Below are 20,358 nucleotides of genomic sequence, written 5' to 3' on the forward strand. Positions count from 1 at the left end.
AAGTTCTGAATCCCTCTGGCCTATTAATAATATTAACAGCTAACATGTGTTAAACTTTTGCTATATACCGGTACTTTTCTACAAATCTTACATGCCTTAATTGATTCACAATAACTTATATCTTAAATATTATTAATAACTGCATTTTATTAGTTATTAGGAAGAAACAGAGGCACAGAGGGGCTAATTTTCCAAGGTCACACAGCAAGAAGACACATGATTAAACTTAATACAATCTGTCTAGAGTAGTGTTCTTCAGCAGCAACGTGATCCACACATGTAAATCTAAATTTTCTAGTAGCCATGCTAAAAAAATATAAAAAGCAAGTAAAATTTATGACTTATTTAACCCCAAATATTCAAGATACTACTATTTCAACATGTGATCAAATACAAAAGACATTAAGTATCTTACATTCTTCTTTGAGGATTAAGTCTTCACAATCTGTTCTGTGCTTACACTTAGCAGACATTTCAGTTCAGACTAGCCACATTTCCAGTGCCAGGAGCTCCGAGCGGGCTGTGAGTACCAGAGCCTGCTCTCTCACCTGCTAGCTAGCTACCAGAAAGGAACCTAAGAAGGTCTTTGTCATCATTACTAGAGAATATTTATCTTTTCAAACATAGTTAAAATACCAGTAATCTAGCAGCATCCCATCTTTTTTTTTTTCCCCCAACTGGATCTTGAGAGGGGGACAGATAAAAAAGTTCATCCACTTGGAGAGACAATCCACGTGTGTGTACATCCTGCATCAGCTCTGGTTATTACTATCTTTCCAAGGATGTCTGTACAGCAAACATGCTTGGAACACAAAGACGGTGTCTGCCCTGGCCGGGAGGCCACATCTGCTTCCTGACCACGGTAACATGTCTTCCTCTGAGGCAGAGCTTAGCGAGGATACTGGTGGCTCCATCCTAAGACTGGGGGGTTCCTAAGCTTTGGGATCCTCCACTGTGACACAAACCTGCTATGGGCCTTGGGAATTAAGAGGAACCAATGCCAGCACGGAGCTCACGCTACCTGCTATGCCGTGAGTAAGTGCTTTCTTGTCTCTGATCCAGGAATGTGTCTTCTGCCACATCTATCAAGCTAGAAGGCTAATTTGTTAGTCTGAAAGTAGGGTCAAGTCTCAGACCCCTCACTGTTCTTGACACAATTTTGTGTTACTAGGTTCTGAAATAGCCATCTCCCAGAGAAGAGAACTTACATTTTTTGATGGTTAGGACAAAGATTAAATCAAGTTACTGTTTTAGGATTAAGGTTTCAGAAAAATGGCAGGAAAAAAAAGCTTGATATGGTTTCCCCGAGTACTACCAGCAGTTAATTCCTGTTTTTAGCTTATCAAATTGCCACTTAAATTCCTTCACCACAGTAAACAGCTGTAAGTGTTTCCAGTTTCTTTCACAAAATAGTTACATATACTGTACCTTTCCACAACATTTGGCTTTGTCTATAATCTTCAGGGCAAACTCCTTTCCGGTTGACCTATGAATAAACAGAGGAAGGCCATTTAAAGACATACATCAAAGACACCATCCTTCCTGATTTCCTCTACAGCAGACTCTGGGAAGAAAGACTGGCTTCCTCCTCTATACCCCAGAGAGGATGCTGAGTGACTGGGGTCTGGGAGAAAAATACCCCCAAAAAGATTTTTTAAAAACCCACAAAGCCACACTATCAATCTCCTTTTATAAATATCAATCATTACAATATTACTAAGTAACTCACATATTTAAAATAGTTCAATTCTGTTGCATCAGAGCTGGACGAAAGATATTTTTCCACACTTAAATCTCAAAAATAGTTCTCTTAGGAGACAGAATAAAATTTAGAAAAATGAATCAAAGTAACAGAAAATTTTCTTTTATCAACATCTTTACATGAATCTATTAGTCCATCAGGCCACAATTCAAAGCTGAAAAGTCCTTAGACTTTCACTATCCATTTCTCAGTCAAAACTCCAGTGACGATCTGGTGCCATTCCACCCCCACCTCTAAACACCCCAGGCTGGTACTGGAGACATCATTTCCTTGGACACAAGAATCTGGGTGATGTTATTTAACCTTTAATCACCTTTAACGTCATTTAAGCTGAACATGCCAAAAATACATCTTTCAGAATTCAAGAGAACAGTTCAAGAAAAAACACTGGTATTCTTGGAATGCATTAGTTCTCCCAATACAAGCTACATTTGGTAGGGGGCCATAGTACACACTGATGACCTACCTTGGAAGAATAACTTTTATCTAAATTAGTATATGGTATATATAGCAGTAAAGAACCCATCTTCCAATGCAGGAGACTTAAGAGATGTGGGTTCAATGCCTAGGTGGCAACCCGCTCCAGTATCCCTGCTTGGAGAATCCAGGGACAGAGGAGCCTGGCGGGCTACAGTCCACAGGGCTGCAAAGAATTGGACACGACAGAAGCAACTCAGCATGCATGTATGCATGTATATATAGTGTGTTAGTCACTCGGTCGTGTTCACACATATGCGTACAGAGTATAAACCTGCTTTCTACTTTAAGAGATGAATCAGGTCTCATCCATGAGCCAGACAGAAATGGGAAAGAATACGATTCATTAAAAAAAAATAAAATCTACTACAGCACACCTGTGGCAGGCTTTGTTCTCATGCTATAGTTGTATTAATTCATTTAATCCCTGCAGTGAAAGTGAAGTCGCTCAGTCACGTCCGACTCGTTGCGACCCCATGGACTGTAGCTTATCAGGCTCCTCTGACCATGGGATTTTCCAGGCATTAGTCCTGGAGTGGGCTGCCATTTCCTTCTCCAGGGGATCTTCCCAACCCAGGGATCAAACCCGGGTCTCCTGCATTGTAGACAGACGCTTTACCGTCTGAGCCACCCCCTCATTTAATATTTAATTTCATATTATCAGTAGTTCAGAATACATGAGTTCTGACTTTATTCAAGATCAGAAACAGCCAACTTTTGCACATATTAAAATAATATTTCTGCTTTTCCAGCCTTATTTTAAGGTCTTGATTTCTCAAATGGTAAACAATATTAAAACTGGAAAAGATTCAGATTAGAGTCTTTGCACTTACAGGCTGTTTTTCTAGCTGTTCTAAGTGGTAATTTTTGTTGTACGGGGTGGGCAGGAGGTGAGTTTTCCAGAAAGTTCTGGTAACTGCAGTTTTTCTGTTTTGCTACATCTTTGGTGGAGGTTTGCTGTTCATTATATGATATAGAAAGCAGCTCCTTGTCTTCCAAGCTCCTTTACTTAGCTCTGGTACACAGACTGTTGCCCAAGCAACAGGCATCTAAAATATGACTTCTAAAGGCTCATTAGAAATCCTAGGCAATATTTGGTTTATGTTATGGGGAAGGGCTCAGACAGTAAAAAATCTGCCTGCAATGAGGGAGATGCAGGTTTGATTACTGGGTCAGGAAGATCCCCTAGAGAAGGGCATGGCAACCCACTCCAGTATTCTTGCCTGGACATCCCAGGGACAGAGGAGCCTGGAGGGCTACAGTCAAGCTGCCTGTGAGCACGCAAAACCACTCATCCCTAGGGTGGAGTCTCTGAGAAGGCCTTCTGTTCATTCGGGTAAGAATAAATTCCAAAGCAGAAATGTACGCATCAGTGAACAAGCGATTATCTTCCCTCACCTGTCCATGCACTCTTTGACGACTGCAAAATTGCCGTCTCCAATAACTTTCCCAATTTTGTATTTCTCAAGAAGAGTCGACGACTCAGAGCACCTGTGTCCATCCACACCTGCAAAAAAGGATAAACGCACATACTAATGAACACGTCACATTTCACCTTGATGTTTACATATTTGTAAAATAACAAATCTAAATGCACTTCTATATCTATAGTAAAACTAAAAATCCTCTGAGCATATTTTCTTAATAAAACACCAAAATCACCAATTTCCTTTTAACCTTGTTGGCTGGAATCAGAAACCAACAAAATCAAGAAGACTCTTGAGAGTCCCTTGGACTGCAAGGAGATCCAACCAGTCCATCCTAAAGGAAATCAGTCCTGAATATTCTCATTGGAAGGACTGATGCTGAACCTGAAACTCCAATACTTTGGCCACCTGATGAAAAGATCTGACTCATCGGAAAAGACCCTGATGCTAGGAATGACTGAAGGCAGGAGGAGAAGGGGACGACAGAGGATGAGATGGTTGGATGGCATCACCCACTCAACGGATATGAGTTTGAGCAAACTTCAGGAGTTCATGATGGACAGGGAAGCCTGGCATACTGCAGTCCATGGGGTCGCAAAGAGTCGGACACGACTGAGTGACTGAACTGAACAAATTCCTGAAACATCAGCTGAAAATAAGTGGTCAACTTTGGGTAATAGGGAAGTCTAACTAAAACTGTAAATTTTTTGTCAATTCCGGGGAAAGGGGAAGTGGGTGATGGTGGGGATTTAATCTTAGACATTTTTTTTTCTCAAGATTTTCTAGTAAAGAAAATTCTGGCCAGTCATGAATTAAGTTAAGTTAATGCCAATTTCTGGCTCCAAGTTATCTCAAAAAGAAGGTGGGGGGAGGGGCAGGAAGAGGAAGTGGTTAAGACTGACCACTTTTTACAATGCATCCCCAAGTAGACTGTACACAGCAGACATCAAAGAAAAAAGCCTACTTACATTATCTAAGAAAAACGAAAATCTACATTTAGGAATTGTAGGCAGATTCAGTTCAGTTCAGTCACTCAGTCGTGTCCAACTATTTGCAACCCCATGAACCGCAGCATGCCAGGCCTCCCTGTCCATCACCAACTCCCGGAGTTCACCCAAACTCATGTCCATCGAGTCGATGATGCCATCCAGCCATCTCATCCTCTGTTGTCCCCTTCTCCTCCTGCCCTCAATCTTTCCCAGCAGATTTCCACTAAGGAAAAATAATGGAAACCCAGAACTAAAATTTGAAATTGGGATTGCTTAATTAACACAGATGTGACCCCTGACAACTAAGGCTGAGAAGGTTAACTGGGGTCATGATCTCTTGGCTGTTTAGAGAGACCACCACACAGCACACGTGGGTGTGGGGTCCACCAAGCTCACGTGGATGGCTTCCTCTACAAAAAAGCAAACATGGAGAACTACCTTCAGGACTCATGCAACGATCAATTTCAGGCCCTCCGTTGACATTGGAAGAAGATCGGCCATGTGCAGAAACCTGCTGCAAAAGGACAGTGCTCGTTATTTATTCAGCCTATCGACTCTGTGGGTAAGTTTCTGCATAGAATCATATAGAAATAGAGGTAGCATCCCCTTGCTTCTCATCTCACCCTTCTTCCTATACACAGTCCCACTGATACAATCCCTTAGACACAGGACTTTCAATTGGTATCATGAAAACTGACACCGTGCTCCTCTTCGATACTGTGTTACTTTTGATCTCAATGACCTAAAGAAAAGGAGACTTTCATGGCATCTTCGATGAACAAGGTAGTCACCCACAGCACAACACCCTCCAGAGGGTTCAATACCCAGACAGCAGCCCTGGCCCAACCAACTCCTTTACCATCCTAAGACAGTAGGAATTCCTCTGCAGCATCATCAGGATTTTTTTTTTAACTAGGAAACAGGGAAATAAAAGATAAAACTAAATGATAGGTTCCCACCTAACAAAAAGCTGAAGTCCCGGTCTAACACAAATATCTCTAAATTTTTTGGTAAACTGAAAAGGCAGAAGAACCAGAGATTAAATTGCCAACACCCACTGGATCATCAAAAAAGCAAGAGAGTTCCAGAAAAACATCTACATTTGCTTTATTGACTATGCCAAAGCCTTTGACTGTGTGGATCACAACAAACTGTGGAAAATTCTTTAAGAGATGGGAATATCAGACCCCTTGACCTGTCTGCCTCCTGAGACATCTGTATGCAGGTCAAGAAGCAACAGAACTGGAAACAGAACAACAGACTCGTTCCAAATTGGGAAAGGAGTATGTCAGGGCTGTATATTGTCATCCTGCTTCTTTAACTTATATGCAGAGTACATCATGAGAAATGCTGGACTGGATGAAGCACAAGCTGGAATCAAGACTGCCGGGAGAAATATCAATAACCTCAGATATGCAGATGACACCACCTTTATGGCAGAAAGTAAAGAAGAACTAAAGAGCCTCTTGATGAAAGTGAAAGAAGAGAGTGAAAAAGTTGGCTTAAAGCTCAACATTCAGAAAATTAAGATCAGGGCTTCTGGTCCCATCACTTCATGGCAAACAGATGGGGAAACAGTGGAAACAGTGACAGACTTTATTTTGGGGGGCTCCAAAATCACTGCAGATGGTGACTGCAGCCATGAAATTAAAAGATGCTTACTCCCTGGAAGGAAAGTTATGACCAACCTAGACAGCATATTAAAAAGCAGAGACATTACTTTGCCAACAAAGGCTATGGTTTTTCCAGTGGTCATGTATGGATGTAAGAGTTGAACTATAATGAAAGCTGAGTGCAGATGAATTGATGCTTTTGAATTGTGGTGTTGGAGAAGACTCTTGAGAGTCCCTTCGATTGAAGGGAGATCAATCCCAAATATTCACTGGAAGGACAGATGCTGAAGCTGAAACTCCAATCCTTTGGCCACTTGATGCGAAGAGCTGACTTATTTGAAAAGACCCTGATGCTGGGAAAGATTGAAGGCAGGAGGAGAAGGAGACGACAGAGGATGAGATGGTTGCATGGCATCATTGACTCAATGGACATGAGTTTGAGTAAGCTCAGGGAGTTCGTGATGGACAAGGAAGCCTGGCATGCTGCAGTCCATGAGGTCGCAAAGAGTCAGACAGGACTGAGTGACTGAACTGAACTGAAACTGAAAAGGGTTTCCCAGATGCTGAGTAGGTAAAGATTACATCTGCAATGCAAGAAATGCTGGCAGACAAGGGCAGGGGAAATCCCTTGGAGTCAGAAATGACAACCCATTCCAGTATTGTTGCCTGAAGAATCTCATGAAGAGGAGCCTGACAGTCTACAGTCTATGGGGTCACAAGACTCAGACAAAACTGAAGCAACTGAGCACACGTAGGTAAACTGGCTCTGCCTACGACACACACGCTTGTCATTGTTGTTGTTCAGTCGCTCAGTCGTGTCCAACTCTTTGCAACCTCATGAACTGCAGCACGCCAGGCTTCCCTTTCCTTCACCATCTCCTGGAGCTTGCTCAAACTCATGTCCATCGAGTAGGTGATGCCATTCAACCATCTCATCCTCTGTCATCCCCTTCTTTTCCTGCCTTCAATCTTCAGCATCAGGGGATGCTTTTCTAATGCATCGGCTCTTTGCATCAGGTGGCCAAAGTATTGGAACCTCAGCTTCAACATCAGTTCTTCTAATGAATATTCAGGATTGATTTCCTTTTCCTTTAAAATTGACTGGTTTGATCTCCTTGCAGACCAAGAGACTCTCAAGAGTCTTCTCCAACACCACAGTTCAAATGCATCAAATGATAAAATATGCATCATTATTTACTATTATTTTATTTTATGTATTATTTATTATTCTGTAGGCTTATGGAATTTTTTTTTCATAATTTCCAAGGGCTATTACACCTCCCAACCCAATCTTTTCTCTTTCTTAAGTTTCTTTCTTTTCTTAAAAAAAAAAATAGTATTCCTTTTAGGAGTTTACATGGTCAAAGGTCTTACCAAACACTAAGAAGTAATTCCGGTATTTTTTGCTGCTGATAGTTTACACGCTTGTGCCTTCTTCACCCCTGCATTCCCTGTGTGCACCACAGGGCTGGGGGAACACACCGCTCAATTCACACTTGCTAAACAAAAACACAGCCAGCACAGGTCCAGGGCAGGGACCCACCCACCCATGGCCCGCGATCTGGAGACCTGAAATCCACTTGGGTAAAGTGGGAAACCTCACAGAGTCTGAGTTTCATTCAATCCAGGAAAACCCAATACTTACAACATTCCTTCAAACAGGATCATCCAGAAGTTCTTTGGAGATAAAACACAAGCCTCAGCAATGACAGGCATATAAAAACTGAGCTATTTCCTCAGATTTCACATAAGCATACCTGTGTGGATGGTAAAACCAGGAGTGGTGTGTCTTGTTAGGAAACCCAAGGCCACTGAAAACCAGCGCTGAGATGCACCAAATTAGCGCTGCCCCGAGGAATAAGCGCGCCTCTCCTAAGTGCGTGTCCTGCACTCCGACAGGTGAGTGGTCCTGCAGAAACGTGGGGCTGTGTGTGTGTCCCTTTCTGACCACCTTCACCTGACGAGAACTGCAGGTGGCTGAACAGCTGGCTCCTCAGAACTCACTCACTCTTTCCTCATAACACATGTCATTGACGGACAAAGTTTTTCAAAATTTAGCCTTTTTGCTTGTTTCCTGTTTTTTTTCCCCTGCTAAAACTGAAGGCAATTCCAAATTCAGCAGGAATTCCTGCTAGAATGTTTAAAAGTTAGAATTTAAAAACCAAGCCCCAGAAGGCGGCATGAAGGGAAGCTGGAAGGAAAACCACCACATTCCCTGCAGCATTCATGGATACGGCAGCCACTCCAGTCCGGTGGTCCTCAGCTTCTGACAACGCCACCAGAGGCCGCCTCAGTCACTGCCAGTCTCCCCCCGCCACGATTACTGCCAGAGCAGCTCTACCAGAGGAGACTTCTCATTCCGACCCTAGGATCCCAGAACCTCACTGGGTCTTCGGAACCAACAGAACAACCCTCAGGTCTTCAGCCCACCTGACAATGCGGGAGACATAAGAAACTTGGGTTTGATCCCTGGGTTGGGAATATCCCCTGGAGGAGGGCATGGGAACCCACTCCAGTATTCTTGCCTGGAGAATCCCACGGACAGAGGAGCCTGGTGGGCGACAGTCCATGGGGTCGCAAAGAGTGAGACATGACGGAGTGACTAAGTAACAACAGGAGCAATATAAATCATTTAGCACAGTCAACGATGTGTAGCACTAACTCAACATTAGTTATCAGTATTTTTCCTCTAAACGCCTAACATAGGGCCTTGAAATGAGTGTATGAGAAAGGCTTTTGAATTGTTGAGTGTACAATGGCTATAAGAGATGTTTCTATATAATTCACTCCAAGTCACTTCTCTCTTCTAATCCAACACTTGCTAGATTGAAAACTGTCACTCAAGGAAATAAGAAATCCAAATTAAATTCATATCAACTGGATCCTTAATGAACAGTATGACAATGCAAAAAAGATATGACACTGAAAGATGAACTCCTCAGGTTGGTAGGTGCCCAGTATCCTCCTGGAGAAGAGCAGAGAAAAGCTCCAAGAAGGATGAAGAGGCTGAGCCAAAGCAGAAACAACGCCTGCCTGTGGGTGTGTCTGGTGGTGAAAGTAAAGTCCAATGCTGTAAAGAACAATATTGCATTGGAACCTGGAATGTCGTCCATGGTAAATGGGAAGTGGTCAGACAGGAGACGGCAAGCGTGAACAACAACATTTCAGAAATCAGTGAACTAAAGTGGACCGGAACAGGCAAATTTAATTCAGATGACCATTACATCTTCTACTGTGGGCAAGAATCCCTTAGAAGAAATGGAGTGGCCCTCATAGTCAACAAAAAAAGAGTCCGAAATGCAGTACTTGAGTGCAATCTCAAAAACGACAGAATGGTCTGTTTGTTTCCAAGGCAAATCATTCAGTATCACAGTAATCCAAGTCTAAGCCCAACCACTAATGTCAAAGAAGGTGAAGCTGAATGGTTCTATGATGACCTATAAGACCTTCTAGAACTAACATCAAAAAAAAAGATGTTCTTTTCATCACAGGGGACTGGAATGTAAAAGTAGGAAGTCTAGAGATACCTAGAGTAACAGGCAAGTTTGGCCTTGGAGTACAAAATGAAGCAAGGCAAAGGCCAACAAAGTTTTGCTAAGAGAACGCACTGGTCATAGCAAACACCTCTTCCAACAACACAAGAGAAGACTCTACAATGGACATCACCAGATCGTCAATACTGAAATCAGATTGATTATATTCTTTGCATCTGAAGATGCAGAAGTTCTATACAGTCAGCAAAAACAAGACTGGGAGCTGACTATGGCTCAGATCAAGAACTCCTTATTGCAAAATTCAGACATAAATTGAAAAAAGTAGGAAAAACCACTAGATCATTCAGGTATGACCTAAATCAAATCCTTAACTATTATACAGCGGAAATGAATAAATTCAAGGGATTAGATCTGATAGAGTGCCTGAAGAACTATGGACAGAGGTTTGTAACACTGTACAGGAGGCAGTGATCAAGACCATCCCCAAGAAAAAGAAATGCAAAAAAGCAAAATGATTGTCTGAGGAGACCTTACAAATAGCTGAGAAAAGAAGAGAAGTGAAAGGCAAAGGAGAAAAGGAAAGATATACCCACCTGAATGCAGAGTTCCAAAGAATAGCAAGGAGAGATAAGAAAGCCTTCCTATGTGATCAATGCAAAGAAATAGAGGAAAACAATAAAATGGGAAAAACTAGAGATCTCTCCAAGAAAATTAGAGATACTAAGGGAACATTTCATGCAAAGATGGGCACAATAAAGGACAGAAACAGTATGGACCTAACAGAAGCAGAAGATATCAAGAAGAGGTGGCAAGAATACACAGAAGAACTATACAAAAAAGACCTTAATGACCCAGACAACCATGATGGTGTGATCACTCACCTAGAGCCAGGCCACCCTGAGTATTCACGGAAGGACTGACGCCGAAGCTAAAGATCCAATACTTTTGCCACCTGATGCCAAGAACTGGCTTGTTGGAAAAGACCCTGATGCTGGGAAAGACTGAAGGCAAGAGGAGAGACTGAAAACAGAGGACGAGATGGTTGGATGGCATCAACGACTCAATGGACATGAGTTTGAGCAAGCTCCAGGAGATGGTGAAGGATGGGGAAACCTGGCGTGCTGCAGTCCAAGAGATAGCAAAGAGTTGGACATGACTGAGCAACCGAACAACAGGTTCTTAGTAGAATAAAGGTAAGAAGAACGTCATTTGGGGGGAAGTTTCATATCTCAAAAGGTAAACAGAAAGATGCTTTTTGATCTCAGCTCACCTCTAGGTTACAGGGACGGGGGGGGTGGACTGTCGATGCCCGGGGGAGCAGCAGTGAACAGTGGCCTGGCTGACCTGCCTGTCTATACTTCACAACCCAGGACGGGGCTGCCCCACACCCTCGGGGCACAGCAGGCTGGGTCTGGCCTTGGGCACTGGGCAGGAAGCACCTCCCTTCCTAGCACTCAGAGCCTGGGGAGTGTGCGGGGTGCAGACCCCACCTCCGCCGCTGCCTGCCTTTGCCCTGCTCTCCTCTAGGCCTGCCTGCTTAGCTCTCCTGGAAGTGGTGACCCTCTTCTCACAGGTCTCTTCCCTGAGCTATGTGAGTTAAGTTAGTTCATCACAAACTGATGTGCTCTGTGTGACTCAAGGGCTCTCTAAGAGAGAAGTCCGAGAAAGAGGCAAAAAATGCAGGCATCTTTACCTCCTTGTACATGTTCACACGGACGGGTGACTCGCTGGAGTACTGACTGAATTCCCATCAACCTCAGTCACATTCTCAGTGTTTCTTTTGATTAAATTCTCATTCACACCGATCCTGATTCCCAGCGCTTACAAACTTGGTTGGTGTTGGGATTCAGAGGTGGCAAGGGGCAGAAAAGATACCCGGATACAGAGCCGGGGGTGGAAGCTGACAGCGTAGCGACCAAAACGAGAACTAGGCTGACGCGGGCCTGAGAGGCGGCTCGGGGACAGCGTGAGGCCGCAGGGCAATGCAAAGGGCTGTTTCCACCTGTATCTGACAAAGGTCTCACTAAACCGCCAGGAAATGCACTCTCTCAGCAAAGGCTGATGGCAGGAAGAGCAGTGTTCTAAACTCTCCAACAGAATGATACATTTTTTCAAAGTGCTAAACCTCCAGCATTTAAAAAATAAGAGAGCTAACAGAAGTGACATATCTGATTACCTGTCCAAACATGTTCCTTTACTTGGGGAAAAAAAAAAAGCTTTCATGAGGAAAATGAAAATGCATACAAAAAATGAGGGAATCATAACATTATAACACAGCTCAACAGACAGAACATGATTAGATGCAGGGACAGTTTTCGTTCCCTCCATCAGCAACAACCAGTGCCGGATTTTTAATGGATGCAAAGATTAGGGCTACGGTCTTTAGAGCCTGGAAGTTTACAGTCTAATGAAGAGGCATATGTGTACATGCAAAACCCTTCCTGGAAACCTCACTGTTCCAGAATGCGGTTCTTTCTGATGGTTTGTAACCCGTGCACGGGAGCTGTTTCGCTACATCACGAGTCTGCATTTGGCACACCTAAATCACACCTCTACCCTCTAAGTTTGACCTCCCAGCCTGGTGCTCAAGAAGCCAAGAAAAGCTGGGTATTCACCAAGATCTCTGGACAGATCCCTGGCAAACATGAAGTGCCCATTGTTACATATAAGGCACTCCTGGTGCCCCGAGAGACATGCAGACAAAGAGGAAGGAAAACAGAAGGGCAAAACAAGGACTACAAAATCCCCTCCGTTTACCAGGCAGAATGTATGGACTTTCCAGTCCCTGGCAAGAGAACTATTCTCTTATTGAAGCAAGGAGAGAATAAAATACAGCATTCCTGATTAAACCTGTCCTGTTTCTATTGTCCAACTAAATGTTTTTATTAAAATCTCTTAAAATGCTAATGTGTTTCATGCTTCCATCAGCAGCCAGGATGCTGAGACAGCATGAAGACGCTGCCTGGGTGCTGCGTGTGAACGAGACGCTCTTCAGTAAAGTGTGAACGGATGGTGGGGATGGTAGGGAGCATCTGGACTCTTTCAAGATATTTTCCATAATTACTAACTGGTTCAAAAAGATGCAATACACTTCTCTGGTGGTCCAGTGGTTAAGAATCTCTCTGTGAGTGCAGGCGACACTGGTTCAAACCCTGGTCCAGGAAGACCCCACATACCTTGGGGCAACTAAGCCTGTGCACCACAGCTACTGAGCCCGCAATCGCAAGAGAAGCCACCACAATGCGAAGCCTGCCCACCACAATTAGAGAGCAGCCCCTGCTCGCTCCAATTATAGAAGGCCTGTGCACAGGAGCAAAGACCCAGCACAGCCAATAAATAAATATATATATTTTTAAAGATGCACTGATGTTAGAGGTGGGGAGAAGAGGGGACTTGTCTCCTGATGAGGTCATAGAGGGTGAAGAAGGGAAGTGATGGAAAACACCGAAGACCCTGAGAGTGCATTCTCTGTGCCCTCCACCACCACTGGCCTTCTCTCTGGCGGCAGCAGCCCCAGTTTTATGAGTAAGGAAGGAAGGAAACTGCACCAGAATCCACTTCTGCTAAGAACTTTAAAAAAAGACTTGAAAACAGAGCAAAAAAAAATCTATAAAGTGCCCTCAACTGCTAGCACCATTTAAAAGAGCATTCCTGGCAAACTGAGTACATCTGATGACATGCCAGCTTTCCACATTTTTAGCAAAGAAGTCAGTGTCCTACAGTAAATTTCTTTGACAAGTGGATTATTACTATTTCTATGAAATTTAAAGAGAAATGTTAAATGCTATATTAAAATTGTGAACTTTTGTTCATAAACACGCAATTCTCAGGGGGAAAAAAGAGGCAAAAATAGTTCTATTAATGCTGGTCCCTACTTCATTGTGGTTTTCATAAAAAGAAGCATGTGAACAGAATCTAGCAGATACACTTGTGTAGAGAGTTGACTTTCTTGAATGCATCTTGGAAAATGGCACTGTGATTTTAAGTGGCCTGCTGCAGGGGTCAGAAAACATCTGTAAAGGGTCAGAGAGTAATATTTTAGCCTTTGTGGGTCACGTGGTCTTTGTCACAACTACATAACTCTGCTGTTGTAGTGTGAAAGCAGCCAGAGACCAAATAGAAATGAATGAGCATGGCTGCGTTCCAATAAAACTTTATTGAGAAAAACAGGCAATGGGCCAAATTTGGCCACAGGCAAATAAATCCCTAGTCCACAAGAACTTTCTTAGGAAAGCTTTCCCTCCAACATAATTCTTACACTTTTAAACGCAAGCAGCAGTTCTCTGTCCTTGGCTGTGTATTAGAATTCCCAGGGAAGATCTGAAAAATTCTGTTGCCAGGCTGCACCACAGATTAAAGAATCCTTGCATGTAGGGCCCAGGCCTCAAGATATTTTTAAGCTCCACAGAAGATCTAATGTGTAGCTACGGTTGAGAACCTCCATGGAGGAAGTTTCTTGCGGTAATTATAACTGATCGTTCAGCTACCTGAACTTCTCTCTGTCACTCATCCAGTAACCTAACCACTGTGAGTCATCCATAGCCCAAGGAGAATTTTCTCTTTGTAAGTAAAGGAAAGAAACTCATTGCAATTTATTGAGTGCCTACTCTGAGCTAAGTCTTAAAATGAATACTTTTATATCTTATGAATTAGGTATTATTTCATCTCCATTGATCTGTGAAGAAACCAAAGCTCAGAGAGGTTATATATAACTTGCCCAAATGGCACAGCAAATGTAAATTCAGGATCTAAACTCAGGTCTGGCTGCTGAGCCCAGGAGCTCTTTGGCTAGTCTCACATTACAACCTCGAATTCCTCATGAAGTCTTGTACCCAATACAATTCACTGATCAAAATATTCATTGCGGTATATTTAGAACATGCTTTCAGGTTACATAACTATAATCACCTTCCTATAATTTAGTCAAATAATATCTAAGTCGATAAATAAATACACAGCCTTTCCTCATATAAAGAGGTCTTCAGAAAAAATTTTCTTTAAAATGATGACCTCTGAAATGCATTGGAAGATTTTTTTTTTTTTTTAAATCAGGATGCTACATTATTACTTGTACTGATAAATAGATTTGCTTCCATTATCATTTTTGTGGTGTTTTTAAAAACTATCAGAAACATCAGTTCCATTAATCAGAAGGAAAATTAGTGTAAAGCAGGCATCCATTTAAAAACAGAAGCTTGGGGCTTCCCTGGTGGCTCACTGGCAAAGAATCTGCGTGCCAGTGCAGGAGACATGGGTTCGATGCCTGGTCTGGTGGGGTCCCATGTACCTCAGAGCAACTAAGGCGGTGCACCACAACTACTGAGCCTGTGCTCGAGAGCCCAGGAACCACAACTGCTGAGCCCTTGCACCCGGGAGCCCCTTCTCTGCAACGAGAAGCCCAAGCACTGCAACTAGACTGCAGCTCCCCCTCGCTGCAATGCAACTCGAGAAACGTCCATGCGGCAACGAGGACCCAGCACAGTCAAAAATAAATAGACACAATTATTTAAAAAAATAAAAAGAGAGGCTTTATCACTTTCATACTGGATTTGTAATAATGTACTCTGAAATACTTCAGTATTAGTAATGAGATATGAGAACAATTAATCTGAATCAGCACCTAGAGATTCATAACATACAAAATATTCTGAGCTACAGCCATACCTTAGCCTTGGTCTCACTTGGCACAATCAGTGGAACCTGAGACCTGTGATGGTTAATGCTGGAGACCAGCAGTACACAGAACCCCACCGTCTGCACATGTACATGGTTTGGGACAGGGGCCAGCTCAAGTCCATGAAGGTGTAATAGGGAAGAGCAAGCCTGACTCCATATTGGCTGTTTCTTTCACTTTGACCTTTGTATTCTATTGCTTTTGCTACAAGTTAATCACTAAAAGAATGTTGCCTGTAGCTTGAAATATACAGGACAGCCCAGCATCAGGCTCTGATGTTTAAAGGTGTAACATTTCTCCATTCATACAGAGATAAAAAGTTGCAGAACAGAGAATAACAGTTGTCTTGAAGGTTTAAAGGAACACTGTGACCTGACCTACACCAGCAGCTGCAAGAACAAAGGATTCAGGCACCAAGAGGTTTGCAATAACCAACCACGCCCCCTCCCCTTTTAGTATAAAAGCAGCCTGAATCCTAACCTGGGTGAGAAGGCTCTTTGGGACACTAGTCCACCATCTTCTCAGTCTTCCTGCTTTATGAATAAAGTCACTACTCTTTGCCTCAACAACTCCTCTCTCAATTTACTGGCCCATCCTGTGGTGAGCAGTGTGAACTTGGACCTGGTAACAAAAGGGCTTGTGTGGCAACTGCCGACTTTGGCCTTCTGCTCCTCTGAGTATTGCTGCCACCTCAGCTGATGACATGGTTTGCCAAAACCAGCAAAGAATCTCATCACATCCCTACTGAGGGAAACTTCCAAGCAGTGTGGGCTTACCGGATTTTGAGCAACAAGTGGTATGGCCACGCCTACCTGCGAAACATGTCCGCATACTCCCAGTGTGATGCTCCACCCATGCCCAGGGTGCCTGGCTGCTGGGAGAGGTGACTGTCACTTTCAGTGTCCACAGCATAGGCCACTCCTGTTTTTCCCTGGCACGGGGCAGCTCAATGCCACGACCTCTAAGTAGTAACAGCACCCAATTATCTGATGCATGACCGAGAAGAATGTCTAATGACCCACTTTTATGAATAAGAGGGTGTTTGAGATAAACACATATGCTGCTTATACTCAAATAAAGTTTATACAATTGATCCTACCTTACACACCGATTTGCCTGGCAAACTCTCCACCCCCATAAAAGTGGGCTTCCACCCAGCTGTTCCATTTATGCACCAAATGCCTGTTTTCTGCTGACCAACTACAATGTACAAATCAATGTCCTCAAACAGAATCTGCGAGTCATCATGATGGTTGATTTCTTTAGGGCACCAAAATCTTCAAAACTGCTTAGTCCCTCTTTTGCTTTTCTGTCAACAAAATCATTACATGCGGAGATTAAGTGACCACTCACTTTATTTCTGAGGTAATAAAGGGTGTCAGTCTCTTTGTATTTAAGACCATTAATTAGTTTTTAAATACTAAAGAAAGCCTAAGCTCCAGGGAAAAGCCGACAACCTCTCCAAGGTCAGAAGCTACCGTGGATTTACATTTCACAGCTTCGCAAAGAAGTTTTGAGTTCAGAAGGTCAGAGAGTTACACTTTAGCTCTGCCAATCAGTATGAGATACTACCAGCCCTTTCATCACACTTCACAAATCTGGAAAATCTTTCACCGCCAGGAGACCCAGGAGACATCATCAGATAAAATATCAGCACATCAGACAGTTTATAATCTCAAGATGTTGGATAATGTTCCAACGTCCTTTTTTCCCTTTCTTCTTTCAACCAACAAGAATGCTCACAGTAGACAGCCCCTGGGCATACGCGTCAGCATCAAAATGTGAGACGTTTCAGCCCCCAGTGTCCACAGATGTGCCCCTCACTCTGAAGCCTTGAATTACTACAGCCTTGAAAGTCTTAAAGTGGGACGTGGATGATGAATTAAATTTCAGGGAAATGCTTTCTTCATCCATCTGGCAGCTGATGACACATTTAGTACTCTTTACTGCCTATCTGTCCTGAAGAAAACGCTGTGATTTAAACACAGTAAATATTCCTGAAGGGAAGGTTATCGGCTAGATCGAAGGGACTCCGAGGAACTTGGGCAGAGGAAACAGGAGATCACAGGCTGAAGTCGAGGAGAAAATGGAGGATCCGGAAGTCGGGGATTAAGAGAAGAAAATGTCAGTGGTGGTGGGGAGAGAAAAAAATGGGCAGGGGGTGATGGGTCTACAGAATAGAAGGACTGCAGGGAGAACAGACCAATGAGATTTATGGGGAGAGAGGAGAAAGCTACTGGGGGAGCAGAGGCAGCCCAGGAGAGAAATTCTGGGCAAGCTGAAAGCAGAGACAAGGGGTGTGGGAGCCAGTCTCCAGGCCAGTCCCCATGCTCTGATGATAATGCCCGTGTGCAGTCCCTTCTCACACTCAGCTGGACTGACATCTCCAGTTCCTAAGCTCTGATGGAAATGACGCTGTCCCTGACATCCGAGGCTAGGTCACAGACAGGACCTAGCACTCTCTTTCAGATCCCTCACTCTCAGGAAACACAGCTGCAACATTCTAAGAATACTGAAGCCAACCTATGAAGAAATCCACCCAGTGAGAAACTGAGGCCTCCTGCCAAGAGCTGGTGCAGTTTGCCTCCAAGTGAGCAGGTCACCTTGGGAGGGGATCCTCTGTTCCCAGCCAAGCTTTGGGCGACTGCAGCCCTGGTGCACAGCTACAACCCCATCTAAGACCTTATCCCAGTTAAGTCGTCCCTGAATTCCTGACCCCCAAGAACTGTGGGAGAAAATAACTTTTTATTGTTGTTTTAAGCTGCTAAATTTGGGGATAGCTTGTTACTAACAATATTATCTATAGATTACTAATAGGGTTGAAGTATGTCGAGAGAGCAGGAAGGGACTTCCCTGGTGGTCCAGTGGTTAAGAATCCACCTTCCAATGCAAGGGACGTGGGTTTGATCCCTGGTCGGGGAACTGAGACCCCACAGGCCTAGGGGCAATTAAGTGTGCGTGCCACAACTAGAGAGAAGCCCACGCGCCACAATGCAGCCCAAAATAAATAAATTCAAAAAATTTTAAGAGAGGGCAGGAAAACAGACACAAAAGGTAGAGCTGGGAGCTCAAGTCGTAACAGGAAAGCAGAGAAGGCAATAATATCAGCAGAGAAGTCTGACCTCTCTCATTTTCTCTTTCCTTCTTCTTACCTCATTGCATATCAATTTCTTTTTTCCTAAGTGAAACTTCTCTCATGTGAAAACTGAACCTGGACACCCCAATGTTTCTGGTAATACAAATGGGACAACAGAATATAAAAGAATAACAACAGCATAACAGAGTAACAAAGTTATCCTAAGTGCTTTCTCTATATTTAATCAGTTAAGCTCAACCCTGTGCAGCACGTCCCAGAAATCCCATTTTTCACAGCTAAGGGTGATGTGACGTGCAAGGCCACACAGCTGGTGAGTGGTTAAGCCAAGACAGCCCAGTTTCCGAGCTCCCGCGCTGCACCACGTCAGCATCTTGTGTCCATCTCAGACCAGGGGCCTGGGGGCTCACCCTTCTCAGAGCGTCTCACCCTATGTGGCTGCCAGGCCAGGGGGTGCTGTCTCTGCCTTCCCCCTCAGGCTTAAGTGGGCCTCTCAACTGGGGCAGATTGGACTTTGACAGAAAATTCTACTAAGCAAGCAGAACACAACTCAGCAACTGAACAACAAGGAGAGTAACAGGAAAATAAACAAGAGTCCTGAGGAGACATGTGCCCTCCAGACACAGGCCTAGGGCAGCCTGACTCCCCAGATGCCTGACTGAGGTGGGCAGCCTGGTGCCGTGGAGGTGGAGGTGGCCCGTTTCTGGCTGCAAAAACGTCTCCTCCCTGCATGACTGTCAACGAGAGGGGCCCTGAGTTTAGAAAAGCCAGATTCCCCAAATCGTCACAAAAATCAAGGCCAACCTCTCAGCCCTAGGGTCTAGGTTCTGCGGAACGCCGGGACCCGCCCAGTAGCCCTAGCAGCCTCCTTTATGAATTTCTGGCCTGAGGACAAAGTTCCAAGCATCCAGCAGGCCAGCCTTGCTTTCTCACTGCGTCCTCGGGGGCCAGGAGAGGTCATGTGCATGATCTACTTTCAAGTCCCAGTCATGCCACACTGCTCATGACCTGTGGTCAGAGGACCACCGGGGAACATCATCCCACGTCCAGGACCCCGTGCTTGCTGGGCCAGGACCACAACATCCGTTTCCAACCTGTGCCGATCTCGACCACGCTCAGCTCCACTGCTGGCTTCCAAAGGAAACCAGTAACCCTAACCTACTGCAGACTTTGTCATTCCACTAAGCCTTAGGGTGTCAGGCAGAACTGCTGGTCACACGGTGTAACCATTTCACCTGAAAAGAATCATCATTAGATACGATGAACAATCTCTTCCACCAAAGTCTCCCAGGAAGAACTGTCAACAGGCGTTCTCCTCTACCTTCCCCCTCCCTTCACCCAGCCTCTCCCCCAGCCCAGGATCCCTTTTCTCAACCCTCCACTCTCCCTGTTCATTCCCCAATCTCACAATCCAGTTTTATTCAGAGCATCTAAACCCAGGCACTCCCCCTCCTAAAAGACCTATGCAACACAGCTTTCCAAGGGGTGCCTGTGTTGGGGTCATGGAAGCAGACCCATAGCGGGTGGGGGAAGGTCAAAGGTTAGAGATGAAGCGCTTGAGAGGGTCAGAGATCCCAACTGGCCACTGGGACTTGAGCAACTCACTTCATATCTCTGTCAGATTCTCCATCTATAAGATAAAGATGAACTAAAATATCTGGGGTCACTTCCAGTTTCCACACTGTATGATTTTAGATAACTATCTAGCAAAACCAGTAAGTTTTAACTGAGGAACAAGTAAGTCTCAGTTGTCCTAACATCGTTCAGTTTTAGTTTTAAAGAACCTTAATGACTTGGTCGCCACCCTATTTCTCAACATCCCCACCTT

At 44.1% G+C, this 20,358-nt stretch overlaps 1 protein-coding gene across 9 annotated transcripts in view; it reads right to left on the bottom strand.

Annotated features, from left to right (window-relative positions):
* Positions 1 to 20,358, bottom strand: part of DCLK2 (doublecortin like kinase 2) — a 228,084-nt gene that overhangs the window by 70,552 nt on the left and 137,174 nt on the right. For 6 of the 9 annotated variants that reach the window (XR_011561284.1, XR_011561283.1, XM_070770127.1 and 3 more), the window contains 3 exons: positions 5,094 to 5,169; positions 3,638 to 3,746; positions 1,429 to 1,486 (listed from right to left, as the gene is read on the bottom strand). Coding sequence is in view for 6 of the 9 variants with exons in the window: in XM_070770127.1 (XP_070626228.1) it covers positions 1,429 to 1,486; positions 3,638 to 3,746; positions 5,094 to 5,169 (243 nt within the window). In the remaining 3 variants the exon portion in view is untranslated. The remainder of the gene's footprint in view (positions 1 to 1,428; positions 1,487 to 3,637; positions 3,747 to 5,093; positions 5,170 to 20,358) is intronic. The other 3 variants (XR_011561285.1, XM_070770124.1, XM_070770126.1) reach the window with 1 other exon arrangement.

Source organism: Bos indicus, chromosome 17 (assembly GCF_029378745.1).
Source record: "Bos indicus isolate NIAB-ARS_2022 breed Sahiwal x Tharparkar chromosome 17, NIAB-ARS_B.indTharparkar_mat_pri_1.0, whole genome shotgun sequence".
NCBI classification, from domain to species: domain Eukaryota; kingdom Metazoa; phylum Chordata; class Mammalia; order Artiodactyla; family Bovidae; genus Bos; species Bos indicus.